The sequence below is a fragment of the Mobula hypostoma genome, chromosome 8 (assembly GCF_963921235.1).
Source record: "Mobula hypostoma chromosome 8, sMobHyp1.1, whole genome shotgun sequence".
Classification (NCBI taxonomy): Eukaryota; Metazoa; Chordata; class Chondrichthyes; order Myliobatiformes; family Myliobatidae; genus Mobula; species Mobula hypostoma.
In genome coordinates, this window is record NC_086104.1 from 78,809,330 (window position 1) to 78,834,134 (window position 24,805).

General features: G+C 40.0%; 1 protein-coding gene across 12 annotated transcripts in view; it reads right to left on the bottom strand.

The window, feature by feature from the left end:
• Nucleotides 1-24,805, bottom strand: part of plcb4a (phospholipase C, beta 4a) — a 572,877-nt gene that overhangs the window by 148,418 nt on the left and 399,654 nt on the right. For 10 of the 12 annotated variants that reach the window (XM_063056176.1, XM_063056174.1, XM_063056175.1 and 7 more), the window contains 8 exons: nucleotides 23,537-23,630; nucleotides 20,621-20,700; nucleotides 20,431-20,515; nucleotides 20,246-20,336; nucleotides 6,917-7,012; nucleotides 6,786-6,806; nucleotides 4,549-4,652; nucleotides 3,406-3,441 (listed from right to left, as the gene is read on the bottom strand). In XM_063056176.1, the coding sequence (XP_062912246.1) occupies nucleotides 3,406-3,441; nucleotides 4,549-4,652; nucleotides 6,786-6,806; nucleotides 6,917-7,012; nucleotides 20,246-20,336; nucleotides 20,431-20,515; nucleotides 20,621-20,700; nucleotides 23,537-23,630 (607 nt within the window). The remainder of the gene's footprint in view (nucleotides 1-3,405; nucleotides 3,442-4,548; nucleotides 4,653-6,785; nucleotides 6,807-6,916; nucleotides 7,013-20,245; nucleotides 20,337-20,430; nucleotides 20,516-20,620; nucleotides 20,701-23,536; nucleotides 23,631-24,805) is intronic. The other 2 variants (XM_063056183.1, XM_063056181.1) reach the window with 1 other exon arrangement.

Sequence of the window (24,805 nt, forward strand, 5' to 3'; positions counted from 1 at the left end):
TGAAGCAGGTTTTCAAAGCATGCAGAGAGATTTAGGCCAGTTAGAAGAGTGAGCTGAAAGATGGCAGATGGAGTTTAATGCTAATAAATGTGAGGTGCTACATTTTGGTAGGACTAATCAAAATAGGACATACATGGTAAATGGTAGGGCATTGAAGAATGCAGTAGAACAGAGGGACCTAGGAATAATGGTACATAGTTCCCTGAAGGTGGAATCTCATGTGGATAGGGTGGTGAAGAAAGCTCTTGGTATACTGGCCTTTATAAATCAGAGCATTGAGTATAGGAGTTGGGATGTAATGTTGAAATTGTAGAAGGCATTGGTGAGGCCAAATTTGGAGTATTGTGTACAGCTTTGGTCACCGAATTATAGGAAAGATGTCAACAAAATTGAGAGCGTACAGAGAAGGTTTACTAGAATGTTACCTGGGTTTCATCACCTAAGTTACAGAGAAAGGTTGAACAAGTTGGGTCTTTATTCTTTGGAACATAGAAGGTTGAGGGGGGACTTGATAGAGGTATTTAAAATTATGAGGGGGGTAGATAGAGTTGACGTGGATAGGCTTTTTCCATTGAGAGTGGGGGAGATTCAAACAAGAGGACATGAGTTGAGAGTTAAAGGGCAAAAGGTGAGGGGTAACATGAGGGGGAACTTCTTTACTCAGCGAGTGGTAGCTGTGTGGAATGAGCTTCCAGCAGAAGTGGTTGAGGCAGGTTCGATGTTGTCGTTTAAAGTTAAATTGGACAGCTATATGGACAGGAAAGGAATGGAGGGTTATGGGCTGAGTGCAGGTCGGTGGGACTAGGTGAGAGTAAGAGTTCAGCGTGGACTAGAAGGGCCGATATGGCCTGTTTCCGTGCTGTAATTGTTATATGGTTATATATATATGTGGTTAAAATAAACTCAATTATATATTCAGTTATGCTACGAATGGATCAGAAAAGAGCTGACTAAACACAATGAATATCTCTCGACATTTCCTTAAGTGATGGCCTGTAATCGTAAAATATGTTCCCACTTTTACTAATGATTTTTGAAAAACGTGTGCACATTTAGTACCTACTATTCAAGTGCACAACCTATAATCATTTAAATTTAAACTAGAACACAGAACATAGAGAACAGTACAACACAGTACAGCCCACGATGTTGCACTAACACTTTAACCTACTTGAAGATCAATCTAATCCTTCCCTCCCACACAGTTCTCCATTTTCTTACACCTATGTGCCAACTAACACTTGAAAGCAAAGGATATGGGGAGTATCCGCCATAGTTTGTCCATGTTTTACGCCTTGGTAGAAATGGTGGTGAATTTGCAGCACCCGGCACTTTATTTGCCCTGGTTCCTACAAAGTCGCAGTTGTACAACACCATGCAACTGAGATCCGAATGATTTAATATCTATGCCTTCTCGCACATTTAATTCTTAGACATCTCAGTAGAAACAACTTCTTTTTGACTATTTTTAAAAATTTGTCCTCTCTGGCGAGGGATCAGGAACAAGTGTTGAGAAGCATTTGTATATCGTTATGATGGGAGCGGTTCACCATATCCTTCCATCTGTTGTTCCATACAAAACAAGACACTGACTTACATTCAAATTTGTTGACATTCTTTCTTAAAGAATATGCTCACCAGACTGCAACAAAGGTAAGATGGACGAGGAACTCTTTCATGGCATCTTTGTTGCATCATAACAAGGAGTTAGTGGCAGTAACACCTCCACAGTGAAAAATAAAATTGGGTAAAATATTCATGCAAGTCAGCTCTTATGCCTCTCTCCGCAGTTGGAAAAATATATACATTCCTGCAGGACTGAGTGCCATTGCTTTCAAGGCATGTAACGACACAGGTTATCAAAGTGCAAAGTAAATTTTGTTATCAAAGTACATATCTGTCACCATACACAACCCTGAGATTCATTTTCCTGTGAGCATACTCGGCAAAACTATAGAATAGTAACCATAACAGGATTAACGAATGATCAACCCGAGTGCAAAAGACAACAAATGCAAAAACAAATAAATAAATAAATAAATAGCAATTACATGAGATAAAGAGATAAAGAGTCCTTAAAGTGAGATCACTGGTTATGGGATACATCTCTATGATGGGGCAAGCAGGTGTAATTAACTCCTTTTATTCAACAGCCTGATGGTTGAAGGGTAGTAATTGTCTTGAACCTGGTGGTGTGAGTCTTGAGAGTCTTGTACCTTCTACGTAATGGCAGCAATGAGAAGAGAACATGGCCTGGATTGTGGGGGTCTCCAATGATGGATGCTGCTTTGCTATGACGTTTCATGTGGATCTGCTCAAAGGTTTGGGAGCATTTTACGCGCGATGTACTGAGCCAAATCCACCACCTTTTGTAGGACTTTCCATTCAAAGGCAATGGTGTTTCCATATCAGGCCACAATGCAACCAGTCAGTACATTCTTCACTACTCATCTATAGTAAGTTTGTCAAAGTTTTAGATGTCATGCCAACTCTCTGTAATGTCCTAAGGAAATAGAGGTGCTGTCATCTTCTCTCCCCAATTACCCTTGTGTGTTGGATCTAGGACAGATCTCCTGAAATAGCGACACCCATGAATTTAAAGTTGTTAACCCTCTCAACCTCTGATCCTCCAGTGAGGACTGGCAAAAAGTCCTCTGGTTTCTCTCTCTAGTCTACAATTAGTTCCTTGGTCATGCTGACATTGAGTGAGAGGTGGTTGTTACAGGCATACTTGCTAAAAGGTTTCTGAAAGAAAAGGAATTATAACCACTAGATGTATGCATCACACAGCAGCCTTTGAGGTCAACTAACGAAGGTATCCCATGGGCCACAGTTTAGACTAAAGGAGAACCACATGTACCTTCAATGTCTCTATTTTAAGCTCTACATTAGCTTATTCACTGTTAATTTTTAGCAGTTTGTGAATTGCTATTGACAGAGGAGAAGCAAAAAGAAATTTGGCTATCCTTAGATAATCTTTAATATGGTCAACAAATGATGATCTGTAATTAGTACACATCAATTTTGATTTCAATTTAAATAACTTAAACATATTCATAAAAAAGGTTTTCAACTCCTTCTGTAATTAGGCACAAATAAAAGACTTCTGGCTTTGATAACTGAGATGGAGATAGACTTGGAGTAGAATTACACATTTTAGTGATGGCCTTGCAATCTGGATGTACCTACGAACAAACCTATTTTTTTCTGCAAGGATATATAAAATATCGAATTTCAGGAAAGAAGCAAAATACTTCAAGATCACTTCAAGAGCAGGGCTGAGGACAAGCAGAACTGCAGTGACATGAGTAATCTGCAATGATACCTTCTAGTGTAGAATGAATGGCAAAAAAGAGAAGTTGATTTAAAGAAAAAAGTACTAAAGTTTCACCAAACAAAACTCACCTTTTTGTTATTTTCCTGTTCAGCATCTTCAATTACCTACAAAAATAAAGGCACTCTATTTTTGTTCCTCTCTCACCAAGCAATTAAAATGATCAAAATTTATTTGGATAGGAAAAGGTATGCAAGGAAATTGCGAAGTTTACAGCTGACAGGTGGAAGGACAGGTTGGATTGTGGAGGCAGGAAGGCTGCAGAAGGATTTGGACCAGTCAGCAGACTAGGCAAAGAAATGGCAGATGGAATGCAACGTAGGGAATTCAGAATTCAGAATTAGGTTTATTATGACCGACATGTGAAGTGAAATTTGTTAACTTAGCCGCAGCAGTTCAATGCAATACATAATCAAGCAGAGAAAAAAAAAATAATAATCAATTACGAAGAACTGAATAGATTTTTTAAAATGTGCACAAACAGAAATACTGTATATTAAAAAAAAGTGAGGTAGTGTCCGAAGAGTCAATGTCCATTTAGGAATCGGATGACAGAGGAGAAGAAGCTATTCCTGAATGGTTGAGTGTGTGCCTTCCAGGTTTCTGTACCTCCTACCTGATGATAACAGTGAGAAACAGGCATGCCCTGGGTGCTGGAGGTCCTTAATAATGGACGCTGCCTTTCTGAGACACTGTTCCCTAAAGATGTCCTGGGTACTTTGTAGGCTAGTACCCAAGATGGAGCTGACTAGATTTACAACCTTCTGCAGCTTCTTTCGGTCCTGTGCAGTAGCCCCTCCGTACTAGACAGTGATGCAGCCTGTCAGAATGCTCTCCATGGTACAACTATAGAAGTTTTTGAGTGTATTTGTTGACATGTCAAATCTCTTCAAACTCCTAATAAAGTATAGCTGCTGTCTTGACTTTGTATACTCATGCACTTTGATAGGAATAACAGTGTAAACTATTTTTCTAAATGGGAGAGAATTCAGAATTCTAAGGTGAAAAAGGATTTGAAGCAACATTTTAACAGTAAATGAACAAGCAGCTAACAAGTGCATTGAGGGGAAACAGTTACATAACTTAGATGCATGATGTGAACATATCAATCCACTGTTATTGGAGTTAAACCTACATGTGTTAAGGTGCACTAAAATATTAGAATATATGTCTCCATTAGACATTCTGAGAGTTTGATAATTTAAAAAACTCACCTTCTTCACACTATTGGCATTTGCCTCTTTCTCCTGACTAACGTCATCTGCAGAAAGCTCACCATTGATTTTCAATTCAGGGTGGGCCTCTTCATCTTGGTTAACTACACGAGGAGTAAACATCATTACTACTCATATCTAATGAATTACACAAGTATTGTAAGACTGGGAACTTAGAAAGCAATTTTAATTTATAACACACCAAATCCAAATGAGTCTGTTTCAATTCACTGCAAGTTATAATTTTGTATGGAATGTATGCACGATGCATACTCTTCATCAACTGTTCTAAAATCTTGATCCTCTCTGTCTCAGTATAATGTTTTACTGCTTCAACATCTTTAAAACAACTGCAGATTACACTGTCAATGTATTACCACATCAAAGACAAAAGGCCTTAAGCAGTAAAATTGCGAACAGTGCAAAATAAATTCTAAAGTCTGAGCACTATTCCCACAGTTTCAAGAAAATGAGAAAATAACTATTTTTCCCCCTTCATGACCTGTGATCCTCTAATGAAGTCCCAAGAGCACATGTAATCCCTGAGAATGGAATTTTGTCAATCAGCACAATCAACTGTAGTTAATCCAAATTCTAGGAACGGTGACAATTTAATGTTATATGGAAGTCTGTTCAGATGTCAAACTTATTTCTTCCAGATGCAGGAAAAATGTTCAATTAGCCTAATCTTCATGTCAAATAGATTGCTGCAAAGGGGAACTGCAAGTACATTTTTAATGGGCAAAAAAAAACAACTGATATTAAACAAGAAGCCACAGCATACCAATGGCACAAATAAAATAATGTTAATTATATGGAAGATTTAGCAGCAGGACTGGAAGACATTACCCATTTGGAAAAGATAAACATTCTGAGTATTCAGATGTACTAACGACAACTGAATATTCTAATCTGTACTTTCCACTTTCATTAAAATGCCACTTCATAGATGAAGTTTGCCAAGTCTACACCTTCCTGTTGCAACTAATTGCGCAAAACCATGATGGTCAATTTGACTGCACATTCTTCAAAATCAGACTGCAGTTTTGAAGACAGAACTTTTTTCATTTAAGGTTGCTCAAATAATAAAGGGTACTTAGACACTTCCTTTAATTTGCTCTTTATTTGTGAAGACACATCTATAAAATCAAATCCAGTGAAGAACTGATTTTAGGGTGTGTTATAAAATGAATTTTTTATAATTTTAACACCGGAAAAGAGGGTGGTGCAGTTACATTGATTGATGCTGCTATAATATTAGTAAAACAAAATTAAACAAACATGCAAGTTTACTAGTCAGTTAAAAGATTTACATTGAAAAAATTTCTTAAAAGAAGCATATTCTCTGAAAGTTCATTCACTGGTTATCCCAACACCTTCTAACATGCAGAAATTTAACTTCTCAGTAGCCACACTAGTACAGTAGTTTAAGACTGGCACGTAATAGCAGATTTGGTATCACATATAATGAACTCATTGAATTTTTATGAAAGTTGCCAAACAACTCTTTTCATTTTCACAGCCAAGCTTCAATGTAAACAAAGTGGATTCTGATTCACTGGAGTTAGGTAATTTCAACTTTAAGAATATTTAAGAACAAATTTGAAAATCTGACATGAACCCGATTGCCTTGTTCACATATTTTGACCACACTCTGATGTTTTCATACATCAAATTCAAAGTGATTTTTAGAATAATTTTAGACAAATTCACTTCTACAAATATACAGATTTGTGCAATGTATATTAGTAAACTTGGCCTAAATCCTCATTATGATTCACTGCACAAGTGTTCCAATTCAAACAAGGTACATTATGCAAGGTATATTAGTCAATGGAATTAGGATAGAGTGCAACAAAGACTTAAAAATATGTTTTAAATATGATTTTTAGAAACATATTTATTTAAAAATATCAAATAAATATTAAAATTAGGTATATATTTGGTATTGCTTCATCAAAGAAGTGATATAATGATTCAATAGTAATGCTTTTGTAATATCTTTCTCTCTGATGATAAAAAAACTTGGTAATATACTCAGATAAATAGCAATTGCAAGTTTCTTTAGAGTTGCTGAAATAATTTGTTCTGAGTTTCAGGCTTGGTAGCTAAGAGCCAGCTTAGCGCACTGTAATGTGTCACTTTTGACAAGATTGGAAAGAACCCCAAGGCTACTAAAAGATAGGATAAACCAGTTTTTATTAGATCTGTTAATTATCCACAGCTACTTTCCTTACCAGATATTGGAGATAGGTCATCTAGAAATGTAGGACAAGAAAAAATTACAACCATTCAAACTAAATTGTTAATTGTTCTTGTGCTCAATAACTTTTATATAATCAAAGTCATCTTTTAAAAGCATAGTTACCATTTTCTGTTTCTTCTTCGTTTTCATCTTCCAACATACCAGCAGGACTGGATGCTTCCCCACCTTCCATCAAACTTTTAAATGTTTCAAGCTGCTCTAAAAATGAAATTAATTTATAAGCTGTTAGAACAGTGATTAATCAGTAGACTAGTAAATGTACTTGCAGAGACAGCATTTTCATGAACATTTAGATTAGTCTCCAGGAGACCACTGGACTGATTGAAGACACTGCTTTCAGATATAGTAAGTGTGCAAAGTTCTTCAATTCTCTCTCCAAATGCCTATCCTTCTGAGCCTCATTATTTTCCTCCTTGAAGATGCACTTTAAAACCTATCCTTTTGACAACATTTTTGGACAAACATATTGTGGCCTATTGCCACAATAGGTCAACGGCGGACGTAATCTCAATGGTTCTCCACGCGGCTTTATACCACCCAGACATGCAAACACCTATGTCAGGATGCTGTTCATCGACTATAGCTCAGCTTTTAAAAACATCATTCCCACAATCCTGATCGAGAATTTGCAGAACCTGGGCCTCTGTACCTCCCTCTGCAATTGGATCCTAGACTTCCTAACTGGAAGACCACAATTTGTGTGGATTGGTGATAACATATCTTCCTCACTGACAATCAACAGGGGCACACCTCAGGGGTGCGTGCTTAGCCCACTGCTCTACTCTCTATATACACATGACTGTGTGGCTAGGCATAGCTCAAATACCATCTATAAATTTGCTCACATTGTTGGTAGAATCTCAGATGGTGACGAGAGGGCATACAGCAGTGAGATATGCCAACTAGTGGAGTGGTGCTGCAGCAACAACCTGGCACTCAATGTCAGTAAGATGAAAGAGCTGATTGTGAACTTCAAGAAGGGTAAGATGAAGAAACACATACCAATCCTCACAGAGGGATCAGAAGTGGAGAGAGTGAGCAGCTTCAAGTTCCTGGGTGTCAACATCTCTGAGGATCTAACCACGTCCCAACGTATCGATGTAGTCATAAAGAAGGCAAGGCAGCGGCTATACTTTATTAGGAGTTTGAAGAGATTTGGCATATCAACAAATACACTCAAAAACTTCTACAGTTTTACAGTGGAGAGCATTCTGACAGGCTGCATCACTGTCTGGTATGGAGGGACTACTGCACGGGGCTGGAAGAAGCTGCAGAAGGTTTTAAATCTAGTCAGCTCCATCTTGGGTACTAGCCTACAAAGTACCCAGGACATCTTTAGGGAGCAGTGTCTCAGAAAGGCAGCGTCCATTATTAAGGACCTCCAGTACCCAGGGCATGCCCTTTTCTCACTGTTACCATCAGGTAGGAGGTACAGAAGCCTGAAGGCACACACTCAGTGATTGAGGAACAGCTTCTTCCCCTCTGCCATCCGATTCCTAAACGGACATTGTATCTTTGGACGCTACATCACTTTTTTTCTAAAGTATACAGTATTTCTGTTTTAGTATGTCTTTTAAAATCTATTCAATATACGTAATTGATTTACGTGTTTATTTTTTTTTCTCTGCTAGATTGTGTATTGCATTGAACTGCTGCTGCTAAGTTAACAAATTTCACGTCACATGCCAGTGATAATAAACCTGATTCTGATTAATATTGCTTTATGTGTCTAGTGTTAAATTTTGCTTGATCAACACCCAAAACTATGTTCAAGGCACAACATAAATGTCCTGATGACGTCTCGTCCTGAAATGTCGACTGTTTACTCTTTCTCACAGGTGCTGCCTGACCTGCTGAGTTCCTCCAGCTTTTTGTACGTTTGCTCTGGATTTCCAGCATCTGCAGATTTCCCCATGATTGTGCACCATAAATGACGTTTGTTTACTTACTCTAACTCGTGACCCAAGTACAGGGATGGAAGGGGCTGGTCATGACTGTGTGTAGGGAATAGGTGTCAAGGTCACTCTAGCCACCTACAGGGTAGGGTTTGGGGGCTGCTGCTTGAAAATTCCAAAGGAGAAATGCTGCAACAGTTAAATACCCATCCTAACACCTACTTAACACTGGTTCTTGTGCCAGGTGCCATGGCCTTGGTCCTTAGGAATTGCAAAAGGTTGGTATGCAGGTGCAGCAGACTATCAAGGTGGCAAATGCAATGTCGGCGTTCATTGCTAGAGAGATGGAATTGAAGAGCAGGGAGGTTATGCTGCAACTGTACAGGGTACTGGTGAGAACTGCATGCAGTTCTGGTCTTCTTACTTGAGGAAGGATATACTGGTCTTAGAGGCAGTGCAGAGGAGTTTCACCAGATTGATTCCAGAGATGAAGGGGTTAGACTAGGAGGAGAGATTGAGTGTCTAGTACTGTACTCGCTGGAATTCAGAAGAATGAGAGGAGACCTTATAGAGACATATAAAATTATAAAAGGAATAGATAAGATCGAGGCAGGAAAGTTGTTTCCACTAATAGGTGAGACTAGAACTAGCAGACATGGCCTCAAGATTTGGGGGAGTAAATTTAGATTATGAGAACACTCAGTCCTCTTTTATTGTCATTTAGAAATGCATACATGCATTAAGAAATGATACAATGTTTCTCCGGAGTGATATCACAGAAAACAGGACAAACCAAAGACTAACACTGACAGAACCACATAATTATAACATATAGTTACAGCAGTGCAAAGCAATACCATAATTTGATGAAGAACAAACCATAGGCACAGTAAAAAAAAGTCTCAAAGTCCCGAAGTCGATCAACTCCCGAGTCCCCGATAGCAGGTGGCAAAAGGGAGAAACTCCCTGCCATAAACCTCCAGGCACCGTCAACTTGCCGATGCCTTGGAAGCAGCCAACCACAGCCGACACTGACTCCGTCCATCCGAAAACTTCGAGCCTCCGACCAGCCCCTCCGATACAGCCTCCCAAGTGCCATCCTCTGCCGAGCGCCTTCGACCTAGCCCCGGCCGCTGAAACAAGCAAAGCTGAGGATTCACGGCCTTCTGCTCTGGAGATTCCGGTTACCACACAGTAGCAGCGGCAGCGAAACGGGCATTTCAGAAGTTTTCCAGATGTTCCTCCGTAATCTCACGTCCATCTCCATCAAATCAGAATCGTGCACGGTCCCCTACTTGACAGATATCATTCACAGGAGAGGCCGCGCGCGCTGCTATTGCGCCGCCATCTTCTCCACCAGAATTTAGGACAGAGATGAGGAGGAACTGCTTTTCCCAAAGAGTGGTGAATCTGTGGAATTCTCTACCCAATGAAGCAGTGGAGGCTAAATCAGTAAATATATGAAGACAAGGTTGGATAGATTTTTGCACAGTAGGGAAATTAAGGGTTATGAGGAAAAGGCAGGTAGGTGGAGATGAGTCCATGGTCAGATCAGCCATGATATTATTGAATGGTGGAGAGCAGGATCAACAGGCCAGATGGCCTACTTCTGCTCCTATTTCCTATGTTCAAATATTCACCACTAACCTGCCTTGAAGTAATGATAAAGTAAGCTTTATAAGCAATATAAAAACTTGCATTTGCACAAGCAGATTCAATTGTCTACAGGCCACACACATGGAATTTAAAATCAAGGAAGTGTCATTCAAGCACGTATTGCAGACTTAATGTAACCAATAACAGGTCTTAAATTTATCTTGATGATTAATTACTTATTGCAATTGACTTGTGTAGCACAGAAAATGCTTTTGCTGCTGCTTGTATGAAGGGAAGGGGAGGGATTTCAATGTTCCTATCATTCTATGTTTTTTGTGGTTCGTGGATGTCTGTGATGGGGACAAATTTCAGGTTTATACTGTATACGTACTCACTACCCCACTTTTTTTAATATACGGTATTTCTGTTTTTGCACGTTTTAAAAAATCTATTCAATATACTTAATTGATTTACTTGTTTATTTATTATTATTATTTTTATTTTATGTATTATTACTATTTTTCTCTAACAAATTTCACGTCACATGCCGGTGATAAAAAACCTGATTCTGATATTAGATGTACCGCACTTTGAAACACTGAACACAGGCAAAAGGAATGGGAGTATTCCCGCAGGACTCTCAAGCTTTCCCCTTCATTCAATATCATGGGCTTCTCTGCTCAAGGCTTCAATTTTTCTGTACCAATTCCCTATAGCCCTCGGTTCCCTGAGCTTTGGAAAGTCTTTAACTGCCTCCAGTGAGTGATCTTCATTAACCTACGCAATCAACTGGTTTAAAATGTGCCCGAATTTTTTTTTCTCTGCAAATCAAAATAATTAAATTTTTTTCTGGGGGAGAAAAACAAACTATTTCACATTCCAAGGCAATTTATTAAGTGGGACTGACTATTGAGCGGGCATTTGAGAGGAAGGGCAACTGAAGCTCACTCGTGGGTGAGTAAAGGTGCAAGTTCGGATGATAAAAGCATGGAGACGCAACAAGGAGAAAACAATATACAGTAATTGCAAACCGAAGATACTCTATCAGCCAACTCTCAGTACAGGTTTCCCCCGCCATCCGAAGGTAGAGCATTCCTATGAAACGGTTCGTAAGCCAGAATGTCGTAAAGCAAAGAAGCAATTACCAGTTATTTATATGGAAAAATTTTGTGAGCGTTCACAGACCCAAAAATAACCTACCAAATCAGGCCAAATAACACATAAAAACCTAAAATAACAGTAACATAAAGTAAAAGCAGGAATGATATGATAAATACACAGCCTATATAAAGTAGAAATACTTTTCCACAATCATTGCCTGAACTGTTCGCCGTAGTGGAAATCTCATGCAAGCGCTCTCAGCAAAAACACGGCGCAAGCGCTCTCCAGTAACCTTTAAGCTAATGAGCTGCCAAATAACACGTAAAAATACACAGCCTATATAAAATAGAAATAATGTATGTACAGTGTGGTATCACGGGAATCCGGAAGACATTGCGCACACTGATGATGGTGTGTTAGGCTGAGTCGTCGGAGGTTGGGGTGGTGCAGTGGCCCCCACCCTCCAGGGAGCGAACCGATACCAATCCGCGAAGCATGCAGTAGTACAGCGGTAGCCGGGAGGCACACAGGACATCTTTAAGAAAAAAGCCGAAATAAACATGCTAATTAATTAGGTGCCGCCCGGCATGTAATTGTCGGCCCAGATCAGAGGCGATTGCTGATTGCATCGCCTCTGATCTGAGCCGACAATTACATGCCGGGCGGCACCTAATTAATTAGCATGTTTACTTCGGCATTTTTCTTAAAGATGTGCTGTGTGCCTCCCGGCTACCACTGCATTCTCCGCGAATCGATATCTGTCCGCGGCCCGGGGGTTGGGGTGGTGGGAGGTAGAGGAGACTGGGGTGTCATCTCATCGTCGTCTGTTTCCATTAGGGCAGGCAGGTCATCTTCTTCTATCTCTGCCTGCCTCGATGTCGAAGGTCAAGGTTCGTCGTCGTTGTGGCTGACGTGGACAGCTTGAAAAACGACAGTATGCTTGACTGCTTAGCCTTGTGCGTTTTTCTATCATACCATTCCTTGTAAGGACTCAAACCATTTTGCAAATATGCCCTAAACCGACGTACTCTTTCAAAATTAAAGTCGTACTTTATCATTACTCATTCGGTTTCGATTGTTATCCTTTCCTCTTCCAATTGCATCAGCTCTTCATCTATCAGTTCTTGGTCATGGGATGCCAAAACCTCTTCAACATCATCTTCGTCAGCTTCCACAAGCCGAACTCACTTTGTCCTTACTTCGTTCACCACGATCGAAACGCTTAATTATGTCTAGTTTTACGCTAAGTGTAACACCCTTACGAGCTCTTTTGGGCTTTTCTGATACCTTAGAACTCATCTTGCTAACGGCTGCTCACAGGCACGTGTTTAAGCTATGCCGGCGAGAATGCAGTTCCGAATCTGGGAGAGAGCGGCTGCTCGGGGCGCACACTGCTTTTATTTTTCATGCGCTGCCTTTATCGCACGCTGCTTTTTTTTCATAACAGTGAAAACACCTTCTGTTAGCGAAAACAGGGAACTAATGTAGGTCTTTCGTAACAGTAAGGTTTCGTAAAGCGAACGTTTGAAAAGCGGAGGACACCTGTATGCTAAAACTTTGCTTAGTTACTTTATCAGATGTTTGAGTCACCGATGTATAAAGCAAGAAAATATACTCATTTTAACAGTCAGCTAGATTTATTTTAATCGAAGTTTCACTCTGCAACATTTTAAATTTATTTTGTCAGGGTTAATTTACAATCTCCTGTTCTTTCAGCTTTTCTATCTAAAAAAAAAATCTAGAAGTTAGCCTATTCATTGCTCATCCACTACACCTGCTCTCATCTGGAGAGGGACCATGGCACAAAATTCCTCAGGTAAGACAGCTGCAAACTATTTGACATGGGCTGTGGCAATGTAGGGTTTACTGACTGTGAGCAGCAAGCCCTGCCCTCAAAAACCAAGAGAAACGTTAAATGGCACTTAGGGAATTTGGAATTGATAAATGAGAGTCAGCACTGATTTGTTTATGGCAAATTCTGATGGACCAATCCAAGTAACTGTTCTGATGAGATAACAGAAGAGGTTGTGGAAGGGAATGCAGTAGAAGTCCTGTGCAAGACTCTCTTTTCCACTTCTGTGCCAAATCACTTATACCTGAATTTTCTTTTATTTCAAATTATACTTTATTCAAAAATAAAATGATGTACAATAAACCATTCAATGACTCTCAATTCTTTACAGATGTTTCCATTACGGTCTATACATTTCCACACTTTTAGCCACCCACGTGGCACTCTGTTGTTTCACCTTTCGATACCATTGTTGAGGGGTATACTCCCCACCACCCGACCCCTCCCACTCCCGCGGGAGAAGAAACCTAAACTGTGGTCCTTCCCCACCGGGCCCTTGCGGTGGGCTGCACCAAGTTTCAGTGCGTCCTTCAGCATGTACTCCTGCAGCCAAGAATGTGCCGGTCGGCAGCATTCTCCCATGGACATTTCCATGTGCTGGTAGATCATCAAGTTTCGGGCCGACCAAAGAGCGTCTTTCACCGAGTTGATGATCTGCCAGCAGCACCGGATGTTGGTCTCCATGTGCGTCCCCGAGAACAGCCCGTAGATCAGAGAGTCCTCTGTTACGCAGCTGCTGGGGATGAAACGTGACACTAGCTCGTCCATCCCCCTCCACACCCTCTCTGCGAACTCACAGTGTGCAAAGAGGTGGGTCACAGACTCCTCCTCACTGCAGTCCTCCCGTGGGCAGTGGGGTGTGGAGATGACGTTCCGGGCATACAGGAGGGATTTGACTGGGAGGGCCCCTCTCACCGCCAGCCAGGTGAGGTTCTGGTGCCTGTTGGTGAGGTCTGGCAATGAGGCATTTTGCCAGATGAACTGGATGGTTTGCTCAGGGAATCACCCCACTGTGTACATCACTTCCTTCTCCTGCAGTGCCTGCAGGACATTACGTGCCGACCACTGCCTGATGGCCCTGTGGTCAAAGGCGTTGTCCTGGAAGAACTTTTCTATGAAGGACAGGTATGGCGGCAACGACCAGCTGACTGGGGCATTGCGCGGGAGTGGGGCCAGACCCATCCTTCGTAGCCAGGGCAACAGGCTTATACCTAAATGTTTCAGACACTTATCTATATCCACCTTAAACATCTCTAATGACCTGGCCTCCCACCCTCTACAGCAGAGAATTCCAGATACACATTACCTTTAAGAGAAGAAATTTCAACCTTTCTTAATTTCAAATCAACAGCCTCCCAATTTGCAGCTATGACCCCTTCCTTGTGATTCTCCCTTAGAGAAAACTTATATTTTAACTTAATTAATTGGACGTGGATTTGCATAAAATTTTTCAATTTTATAGATAACTCAGTTTGTTTTAAAGGCAAATACTGAGTCACGTGGATAGTAAGATGCTGGAAGAAGATACAGATGAGTTAGCTGAATGGGCAGATATGTAACTGATGAATTTTAATAAGAGAATTGTGGAATTATATCAGTAGAAATAAGGAGAGATGGTCCAGGCTAAATGGCAGAGTTTTCATGAGTGCGCAGGGGCAGCGGAAACCTATGTGCAATCTTAAAATAGAAAGGCAGGCAAAGAGAGGGTCAGGAAAATGTGGGTTTCTGGGATTCATAAACAGAGTTTCAGGAAGTCATGTTGAATTGTGTAGGTTTAGCTGGTTAGGCCAAACCTGGAGTACTATGTCAAGATTTAGTCATTGGTAATCGGGAAAGATGTGAAGGTCCTAGAGGGGTTACAGTAAGGATTTACTAGAATCGTTCCAAGAATGAGAGACTTCAGATACAAGGTTAGAATGGAGAAGATGAGGATGTTCTTCTTGAAAGAAAAATGGTAAACGGAACATAGAAAATAACAAGTGGCTTAGAGAGGATTGATGAAAGGAAACAGCTCCCATAAGCAGATGTTTCCAGGACCAGATTGGGAAAGAAAAATAAATCTGGAGATAGAAAGAAAGCTCAGAGGGTACTTGAGATCTAGAGCCCACTATCTGTAAGAATGCTGTAAACAGAATCAATCTGTATCTTCACATGGAAATTGGAAACCAGCTGTAAGGGAATAATTTGCAGAGCAATGGCAGAGTAGAGGAACAAGACTGGCAGGATTCTCCTACTAGGGGACAGCAGGCATATTGGGCTAATATGCCTTCTTTTGTATTGTAACAATCTTCTTTAACTATCGATTTAACTTCTGGTCAAGTTATCCCCCCTAGTTTTAACAGTTCAATGACTGTCTCCAAGTCTGTCCGTCTGTCTAGGTACCATATCCGATACGGACTTTGGTGACCATGGTTTTCCATATAGATTTATCCTTCGTTTATTGGATGAATTCCATTTCTTCAATGTGTATCCACCTGGCTATGCTCTTGATGTACATAAGCTGAGGTCTTCCTCTAGGTTTACTCCACTCAATCTTTCCAGAGAGTATGAGTTTTCTAGTTCATCTTTCCACATGATGTGTCCGAGGAATCTGAGTTGTCTTTCTCTTATTGTTGGTATGAGTGATCGAACTGCTTGGGCTGTTCTGAGAACTTCTTCATTTGATGTGTGTGTGGTCCATGATATTTTTAACATTCTCCTGTAGAACCATAATTCAGCTGCTTCTAGTCTCTTTTCCATTGCTGGAGAAATGGTCCAGCATTCACTTCCATAAGTCAGGATAGAATAAATGTAGCATTGCAGTATTCTGTTCTTAGTGTACATGCTCATCTTTCTGTCTGTTAATACGGTCTTCATTTTTTGGAAAGTTTCTTTCGCCATTGCTATTCTGTATTTGATATCTGTGTTGCACCTGCCATCACTTGTTATTAGGCTGCCAAGATATTTGAATTTGTTGACTTGTTTGATGTTTGTATTTCGGATCTTGATCACACATTGTGGGATGTTTGTCTTTCTGGAGATGACCATGCTTTCTGTCTTCTTGGTGTTGATTGACAGGCCTCTGTGATTACCTTCTGCTGCCACGATAGTGAGTAGTTCTTGAAGTTTTGTTTCTGAGTCAGCTATTAGTACAATGTCATCAGCATATCTGATGTTATTTATATTATGGCCTCCAACTGTGTATCCTTTAATGTCTTTGATACCTCTCAAGATATTTTCACTATACAGGTTGAATAAGTCTGGTGAAAAGACACAACCTTGCCTGACTCCTCTCATGATATTCACATACTCAATTACTTCTCCTTCTATTCTGATGGATGCTGTCTGGTCCCAGTACAAGTTTCTTAAGAAACACATATCTTCCCCATCTATGTCAAGATCTTGAAGTATTTTCAGAAGATCTTGCTGTCTGACATTGTCAAAAGCTTTTGTATAGTCAATGAAACATAGGTAGATGTCTTTTTGTACCTGGATGTCTTGTTCACAGATCATCCGTAGCATGAAAATTGCATTTCTGGTTCCAGTGTTTTCCACAAAGCTGCATTGTTCTTCACTGATTCCTGGTTTTATACAGCATCTTGCTCTCATCATGATTACTCTGAGAATAATTTTTGCCACGTGGCTCATCAGGCTTATTGCACGATGTAACTCACATTCTGTTGCTCCCTCTTTCTTTGGAAGGGTGATGAACACTGATTTACTTAAATCATCAGGTATCTCCCCATGATCATAGATTTCATTTGCTATTTCTGTTATTTTCTCTATTCCAAAATCTTCTAAGGCCAGTATCATTTCAACAGCAATGTTGTCTGGACCAGTTGCTCTGTTATGTTTTGTTTTAATTACGGCTGCTTGAATTTATGATTTTAGAATGCTAGGTCCTTCAAGATTCTTCTTTCTGTTTGGTTTTTCTCCTCTTCAGTGTTCAAAAAGTTCTTTTATATATTCTGTCCATTTGTTTAGGAATTCCTCTTTGTTCATAATTAAGCTGCCATCTTTTGCCTCGATGCATCCACTTGCTGAGCAAGGTAATTTCCCCGTTAGTTCTCCAAGTACCAAAAAAATTAGAACACATGAACTACTAAAAGGAGTTAAAATTGAAATGGTCAAAAATATTCACACGCCTCAAACAACCAAATGTGCCTTTATAATTTCAATTCTAAATGTTGTAACTTTCCCTCATCCTTCTCCCTCACAATTTCACAGAGAAACAGTGGACAATGTTGCAGGGTAACTGCAGAGGTTTACATTCTGTAGCTGAACTCCATGAGTAGAAAATAAATGGCAGTGATGCTGTGGGTGGTAGCCAGCAGTGCAGAAGGTCAGAACTTAAGTATTCTCATACAAGCAGGGGAGATCTAAACTAATCAGGGCCAATAAGTCTGGATATAACTACTGGCTTTTTAGCAAAAGATCCAAGCCATCATTTTGTCAATTCCTCGTAATGAGTTAACATCTCTCTTCTGCTAGAAACCTTCAAGCAGTGACTTGTGCATGTACAACATGGATCTCACAAATGGAAGTCACACAGATTATGAGCAAGCAAATTAAAAAAAAACTTTCGCTTTGAAGTAGTCCAATCACAAACAAAAGAAGATCTTCAGATGCTGGAAATCCAAGCAACACACACAAAACGCTGGAGGAACTCAGCAGGCCAAGCAGCAACTATGGAAAAGAGTACAATCAATGTTTCGGGCCGTGACCCTTCATCAGGACTGGAGAAAAAAAGATGAGGAGTCAGAACCTGCGAAGTAGCATGGATTTTTAATTTCAATTTCCTTGAAATCAACAAATTTTAAAATGTCAACTAAATATTGAAACAGTGATGCAGTTAGAGAGTCTAATCTACCAGGCTTTTGAAGTATTGCACTACTGAATACATTCTCCTATTTTTGTCCACAGTGCTTGGAACTTTGCTCTTTCCAATACAACAGATATTCCATCAATAGCAAGACTTGAGCTCCCTGCTGTCTTACTACCCAAATACAGTCGTGCATTATAACAACAGACCCGTAATCCCTCTGTCCCAATTTATCACTTCAGCAAAGAAGCATAAATAAGATTGACAGCCACCGGGTTAACACATTTCTGGGCCTCCCTTCCCACGTACTAAAGTGTGGCAATACAGAGTACACTGGAAGTCTGAACTCCCAACTCCAGTTCTAAACTCAGCACCAAGCCGAGTGGTGATTCCATAATACACTGAACTGATACACTTTTGCATCAGGCCCATCAGATTTACATCAATCATAGTTAACATGAGTAGTGTTCCCCTTTTCATCTAAATTGAGCTGTCACTTTCATTAAAAAGGTAAGTAAAATTAAGTGGTTTACTTTTCTGTTCTTTTAATTGTACTAATGCCTGTTAATTTACATAATATGTTTTAAAATATTGTTACTTTAAATAACTTTGAAAGATTAAGATATACTTCAACTGTATCTAATTGTTGCTGATTATCATTAAATACAAACAATTAAAAAGGCTTCAAAACAGCAGGGAAGGCTATGAGGGTGATCTGGGGCAGTGCCTCGGGATTGGCTATCTGAAGCCCACTTGGCTTTCCTATATGTTTCCACCTTGTGGGATGGCCACAGCAGCAAGGTCATCAGTACAATGAAAGCCGCACAGCAGCAACAAAATAATCTGTGTAGGGATCTTGGGGAAAGCAAACATGAAGTGTGAATGGGATCAAACATGATTCAGCCCATTAACAGAAAAGCAAATGACCTTTGAATGCTGTTTGAAGACTAATACAGACAGTAGCATTATTGGTAATAGTTTTTCTTTCATTGACTTCTGGAACCCAATATTTTGAGCTTAAAAACTAGGTGATTATGTTAGCTATTTCTTTTGGTTAATAACTTCAATGAAAAGAAAGGATGTGGGAAAATGTAAAATGACAGAACAGTTTCCAGATCAGAGAATGATCTTTTTAAACAAAGTGAGTTGAAATTCCTTCTTGCACAGGATAATGAATCATTCAAATTCTCTACCCCGGGGTTGTGAAGTCTAGTTCACTGTAAGTATTTAAAGTAGAGTTTGACATATTTTTGAGATTGATTGTTTATGCATCCAACACAGAAAGGAAGCCAAGTGCTGGAGAAGGCCAGCCATTATCACACTGCATAGTGGAACAGACTTGCTGGGCCAGGTGGCCTCACCCTTGTCCTATTTTCTCATTTTCTTGTGTACACTTATAGAGTGCTTTTCACAGCCTCAGGAAATCTCTAAGTGTTACATAGCCAAAGAATTATCTTTTCAAGTGTAGTTGTCATTGTAAAGTAAAAATGCACAAGCCAATTTTTGTGCTCAAACTACTGCCATTAACAACAATTTGCTTATGGCTACATGAATGATGCTGTGGGAGCCGATATAATGACCTTGAATGATGCTGTGAGATAAAATGTAGTCCAGAATACAGAAATGGCTTTCCTTTTCTTTTAGAATAGATTGAAATTTTACATCCCCCTGCATAAACCTACAAGGAGTGGTTTGAACGTCTCAGCTGGAAGACCCTTAATAATGCAGCACCCACTCCCTGAAATAGTGTACCATTTTGAGCTATAGTATCTGTTTTAATTATTGTATTTAAGCTTCTAAAGTTGGATTTTAACTTCAAACCCTCTGACTCAGAGTCAGCTGTGCCAATGATGTAATAGCTTACCAAAATGATGAACAAATAACATTTTAATCCTCTTCTCAATCCACAGGTACCAACATCACAAAATCTTTCTCAATCAAGTTTGTTCGCTTGAGTATCAGCAACACCACTGTACAAAGATAATTGCTCACCAGCCTCAGACAGTAATGCATAAAATGTTAATAATTAGGTGAGACTTACTTTTACTCAAACTCCATCATCATAACTCTAGTAGCTAGCTGTAAGCATTCCTGTGAATTTTAATTTACTGGTAATCAAATCACCAATCAAAAGTATTTCTTTACTAAAATAATATAAAGATGTATTTTCTGCAGTTCCAACTTACTTGTTTCTACTTCAGGTTTCAATCTCTTATTTTTGATGAGTATTTTTCTTTTCAGATCATTTGGGGACGGAAGGGGTCGGCCAGCTTCAAGCTGCAAAGCAAAGTAACCAGCTCAACGTTTTGCACCAAGTTTTCAGTTCAACAATTTTAAAATATATTTTCTATGTACATAATAATAACCATACTGGATGGAATTCCAGGGACTGCTTCAATAAAAGGTCTCCAAAAATGTCTTCACAATACTTAGCCATCTTGTGCTGCTGGGGTTTACTGTAAAATAGGAATATTTAGCATTGTAGAATAGTTACATCACTCAGCTGACAACATTAACGTGACAGGACAAAACTATTTCTCAGACTTTATCCAGACTCTTACCTGCAATGATTTTCAAAAGATAGAATGACAGGGTATTCTGATGTTACAAATGCTGTTTCTTTGATGGCTTGAATTACATCCTGTCAGCAAAACAACAATACCAAAATACACGTCTTAAATATTGATTCATTAACTTTCGTTGAATACTCAGAATTTCCATTCTAAAATTTCCAATTTTTTTCTTATCAATCTTCAAATGATCACATCGCAGTCATTAATACTGCTGTTTATCAAATGCATGGAAATCACTCACATCTTCTGTTACATATATTGAAAGGAAAATGATCAAAATGGATAAAAATATTTCATAACTCAACTTAAAAATTGGCAGAGGTCATGATGATTGATCCAATTACCAAAACATTATTTACTGTTGCAGTTAATGACTTGAAATTAATCCTATTTCTCATATTTCCTGATGACATAGGAGTCCATTTAGCTCATCAAGTAAACAAATAATAATCACGATGGCACCCAGCTGCGGTCTCCATAGAGGTCAGGGGTCAGATTTAGTTAGGTTTCATTTTGTTTCTTTTTAAGCTCTGTAGGGTTGGTTTTGGGGATAGAGAGGGGAGTTAGAGATCAGGTAATGTTTAGGGATAGGGATGTGGAGGAGTTAGAGTACAGGGCAGAATTTAAGTCTAACTGTCTGCTCCTGTGTTTGAAGGCCAGCAATGCAGGCGTGGTTGGATATCCGGCCAGCCAACCAGCGAGGACATTTGGTGTCCCATCATTGGTGAGTCTGTTGTTCAAGGCCTGGAGTTTAGGCCCTCATTTACAATTCTTATTCGTCATCATTTACGAGCTTTGGGCCAATACCGAAGATCGAAGCCCTAAAGTCGATCGGAGGTCCTTATTGAAGCAAAAAAGGCCAATTGAAGGTCCATATTGAAGCCCAAAGGCTGATCAGAAGTCAAGGCTCAATGATTGGAATCCCAAGTCCATGAATCTCTTGACCTGGGGAAGTCGTGGCACAGTGTCTACAAATCCACAAGTCCGCTAGAGGCCGAAGATGGCCTGTCCTGGGGTTAGAGGGAGTGCGAGTGTGAGAGAGCGTGAGTGAGTGTGTGTGTGTGTGGGGCTTGTTTTGCTGTGTTCTGTTAAGCATTGTGGGCATTCTACGATACTATGTTGGCACCAAAATATGTAGCCACACTTGCAGGCTAGCACCAGCACATTCTTGCATGTGTTGGTTGTTACTACTAAAGACACATTTCGCTGTTTATTTCAATGTACATGTGATAAATCTAAATCCAGTCTATTCAAGCCACTCTGTTATTGGAATGCAATATCATAATCTAAGGCAGTGTATGCCCCAAGCAGTGTACAAGCTTGAGGAATCATATCCCAAATCACTATGTTAAAACTCTTGAGAGCTTACCAGGCATCAAAGGCACTTTAAGTGTCTCTGGTGGAGATGAGGAAAAACTATTCAAAGAGGTTTAAAATTGTAAACATTATTTTAATTATATCAAAATATTACAAGTAATTAAAAAAAATAAAGTACAGTTAGTCAAGATTTTACCCCAGGTTTGGGGAACACTTTGAGAATAGGTCTAGACTCAATGGGCTAAACCAGCGGTCCCCAACCACCGAGCCGTGGACCAGTACGGGGCCACAGAGCATGCGCTACCGGGCCGTGAGGAAACGATATGATTTGGCGATATGAGTCAGCTGCACCTTTCCTCATTCCCTGTCCCGGTCACTGATCAGCCATTATGCATGCGAGGTCATGACCCGCGCATCATCCCTGTCAGGGTGGGAAGGAGATCAACTCCTCGAGCTTGCCAATGACCGACGGGCTGAAAATTATGTTTGACATAACATCTCTGTTGGCATTCTGTATCAAAGTCAAGGCTAAATATCCTGAGATACCCACGAAAGCACTGAAAACGTTGCTTTCATTTCCAACATTTTTCTACGAAGCGGAGTTTTCTGCAATGAATGCAACGAAAACTAAACTGCGGAATAGACTGGACATAACGAACCCCCTTCGAGTATCGCTGTCTCCCATCACCCCTCGATAGGACCGTATTGGTGCAGGGAAACAAGCCCAGGGCTCCCACTGATTCAGCGATATTGGTGTGTTGCAATGATTTTATATGTTCATATGGAGGAAATATGTGCTGTGTGTTTAATATCCAAATGTTACTTAAAATGTTATGATGCTATTGACTTATAAGTGACCCTATAACAATTACAGCACGGAAACAGGCCATCTCGGCCCTTCTAGTCCGTGCCGAACGCTACTCCCACCTAGTCCCGCCGACCTGCACACAGCCCATAACCTTCCATTCCTTTCCTGTCTATATACCTATCCAATTTTTCTTTAAATGATAGTATCGAACCCGCCTCTACCACTTCTACTGGAAGTTCGTTCAACACTTCAAGCTCCCCTGTCCTCCCCTGATAATTGACTTATCACTGTATTCATGCGAGGAAAATATGCGCTGTGTTTAATATTAAATTCGTTAGATAAACCCTTTTAGAAACAAAATTGAGTGTATTACCCACTTATCGCCTATATTCCAGTAATGATTAACACCCACCCCCACGAACAGAATCGTCAAAAAGGATTTGCGTGGCGAGAATCGGCAGGTCACGACGCGCATGCGCACTGGTGCCCGCGCAAGGCTTCATGGTCATTGTAGTCTTTCTGGGTAAACAACGCATTTGACTGCTATCTTGTCCGTTGGCAACCCTACCCCCCACCCCAGTCGGCCAGTCCGCAAGAATATTGTCAATATTAAACTGGTCCGCGATGCAAAAAAGGTTGGGGACCCCTGGGTTAAACAGCATACTTTTAAGAAACATGAGAAAATTGATCTTAGACCTTCCACTACCTTATCCAAAATTATATAAAGTATAAAGATTAAGAATAAAATTCTGTTAATAATCCACCAAGACCAGTTTTACCTTAAAAAGAATATCTGTGCACATCGCCTTGCCGTGTGTTATTATTGGCTCCTGGTCTTCCCCTTTTCCATCCCAGCAATCTAATTCAATACATCTGATGAAACAAAATAAGCGCTTCAAACAAAATATATTGCCATGAAAACATGATGCACATAGCATTTAAATTCACAACAACATGTTTAGAATAAGATGCAAGACAAAGTACTAGAGTAGCAACCACAAGTCTAAACTCCGAGTCACATGGAAGAAACCTTCTACCTCACTGACTCTGTGCTGACTATTCATTTTTCTGCTAATTCTATAACAACCCATTTTATTTCCCCATTTTCCCATTGATTTCCTCTGAATTTATCTAGCTTCTGCTAATTTATGGTCAAAGGTAAACCTTGTAATCAACATTTGCTGCATAACTTCAAAATACTGCCAAATGTTATTGTCCACAAACATGACACAAGCCATAATTGAAATATAGCCAACTAAAATCATGATACATATTTAATGATCACGCTTTTTCATTTAATTTTCCCACAATTTCCTTAAATCTGTCAAAGATATTACTGTGAAATGCATTTGACCTCAGTGTTGCAGGATGGTAGAGTGGTGCAATAGGCAGAGCTTTATCATCACAGCTCCAGCAACCCAGGTTTGATCCTGACCTCAAGTGCTCTCTCAGTAGAGTTTGCATGCTCTCCCTGTGACTGTGAGGGTTTTCTCTGGGTGCTCTAGTTTTCCCTGATATCACAAAGAAATGCTGGTTGACAGATTAATTGGACACCGAAAATTACCCCTCGTGTAAGATAGTAGAATCGGAGCGATAAGGGAGAGAATTGTTAATAATTTTGAGCCCCATATCAAAGGAGAGATGTGATGGCTCTGGAGAGGGTCCAGAGGAGATTAACACGAATGATCCAGGGAATGAAGGGTTTAATGTATCAGTACCACCTGATGCCACTGGACGTGTACTTACTGGAGTTCAGAAGAGCAAGGGTATCTTATTGAAACCTGCAAGATACTGAAAGGCCTGGAGAGAGTAACAGGAACTTTCCGTTAGTAGCAGAGTTTAGTGTCAGTGGGTAGAGCCTCAGAATAAAGGGGCGGCCCTTGGAAACTGAAATGAGGAAGAATTGCTTGAGTCAGAAGATGGTGAATGTGTGGAAATCTTTTGTCACAGGGAGCTGTGAAGGCAAAGTTACTGGGTGCATTTAAGGCAGAGATTGATAGGTTCTTAATTGATAGGGGGTTAAGGGTTATCAGAAAAAGGCAGGAAAA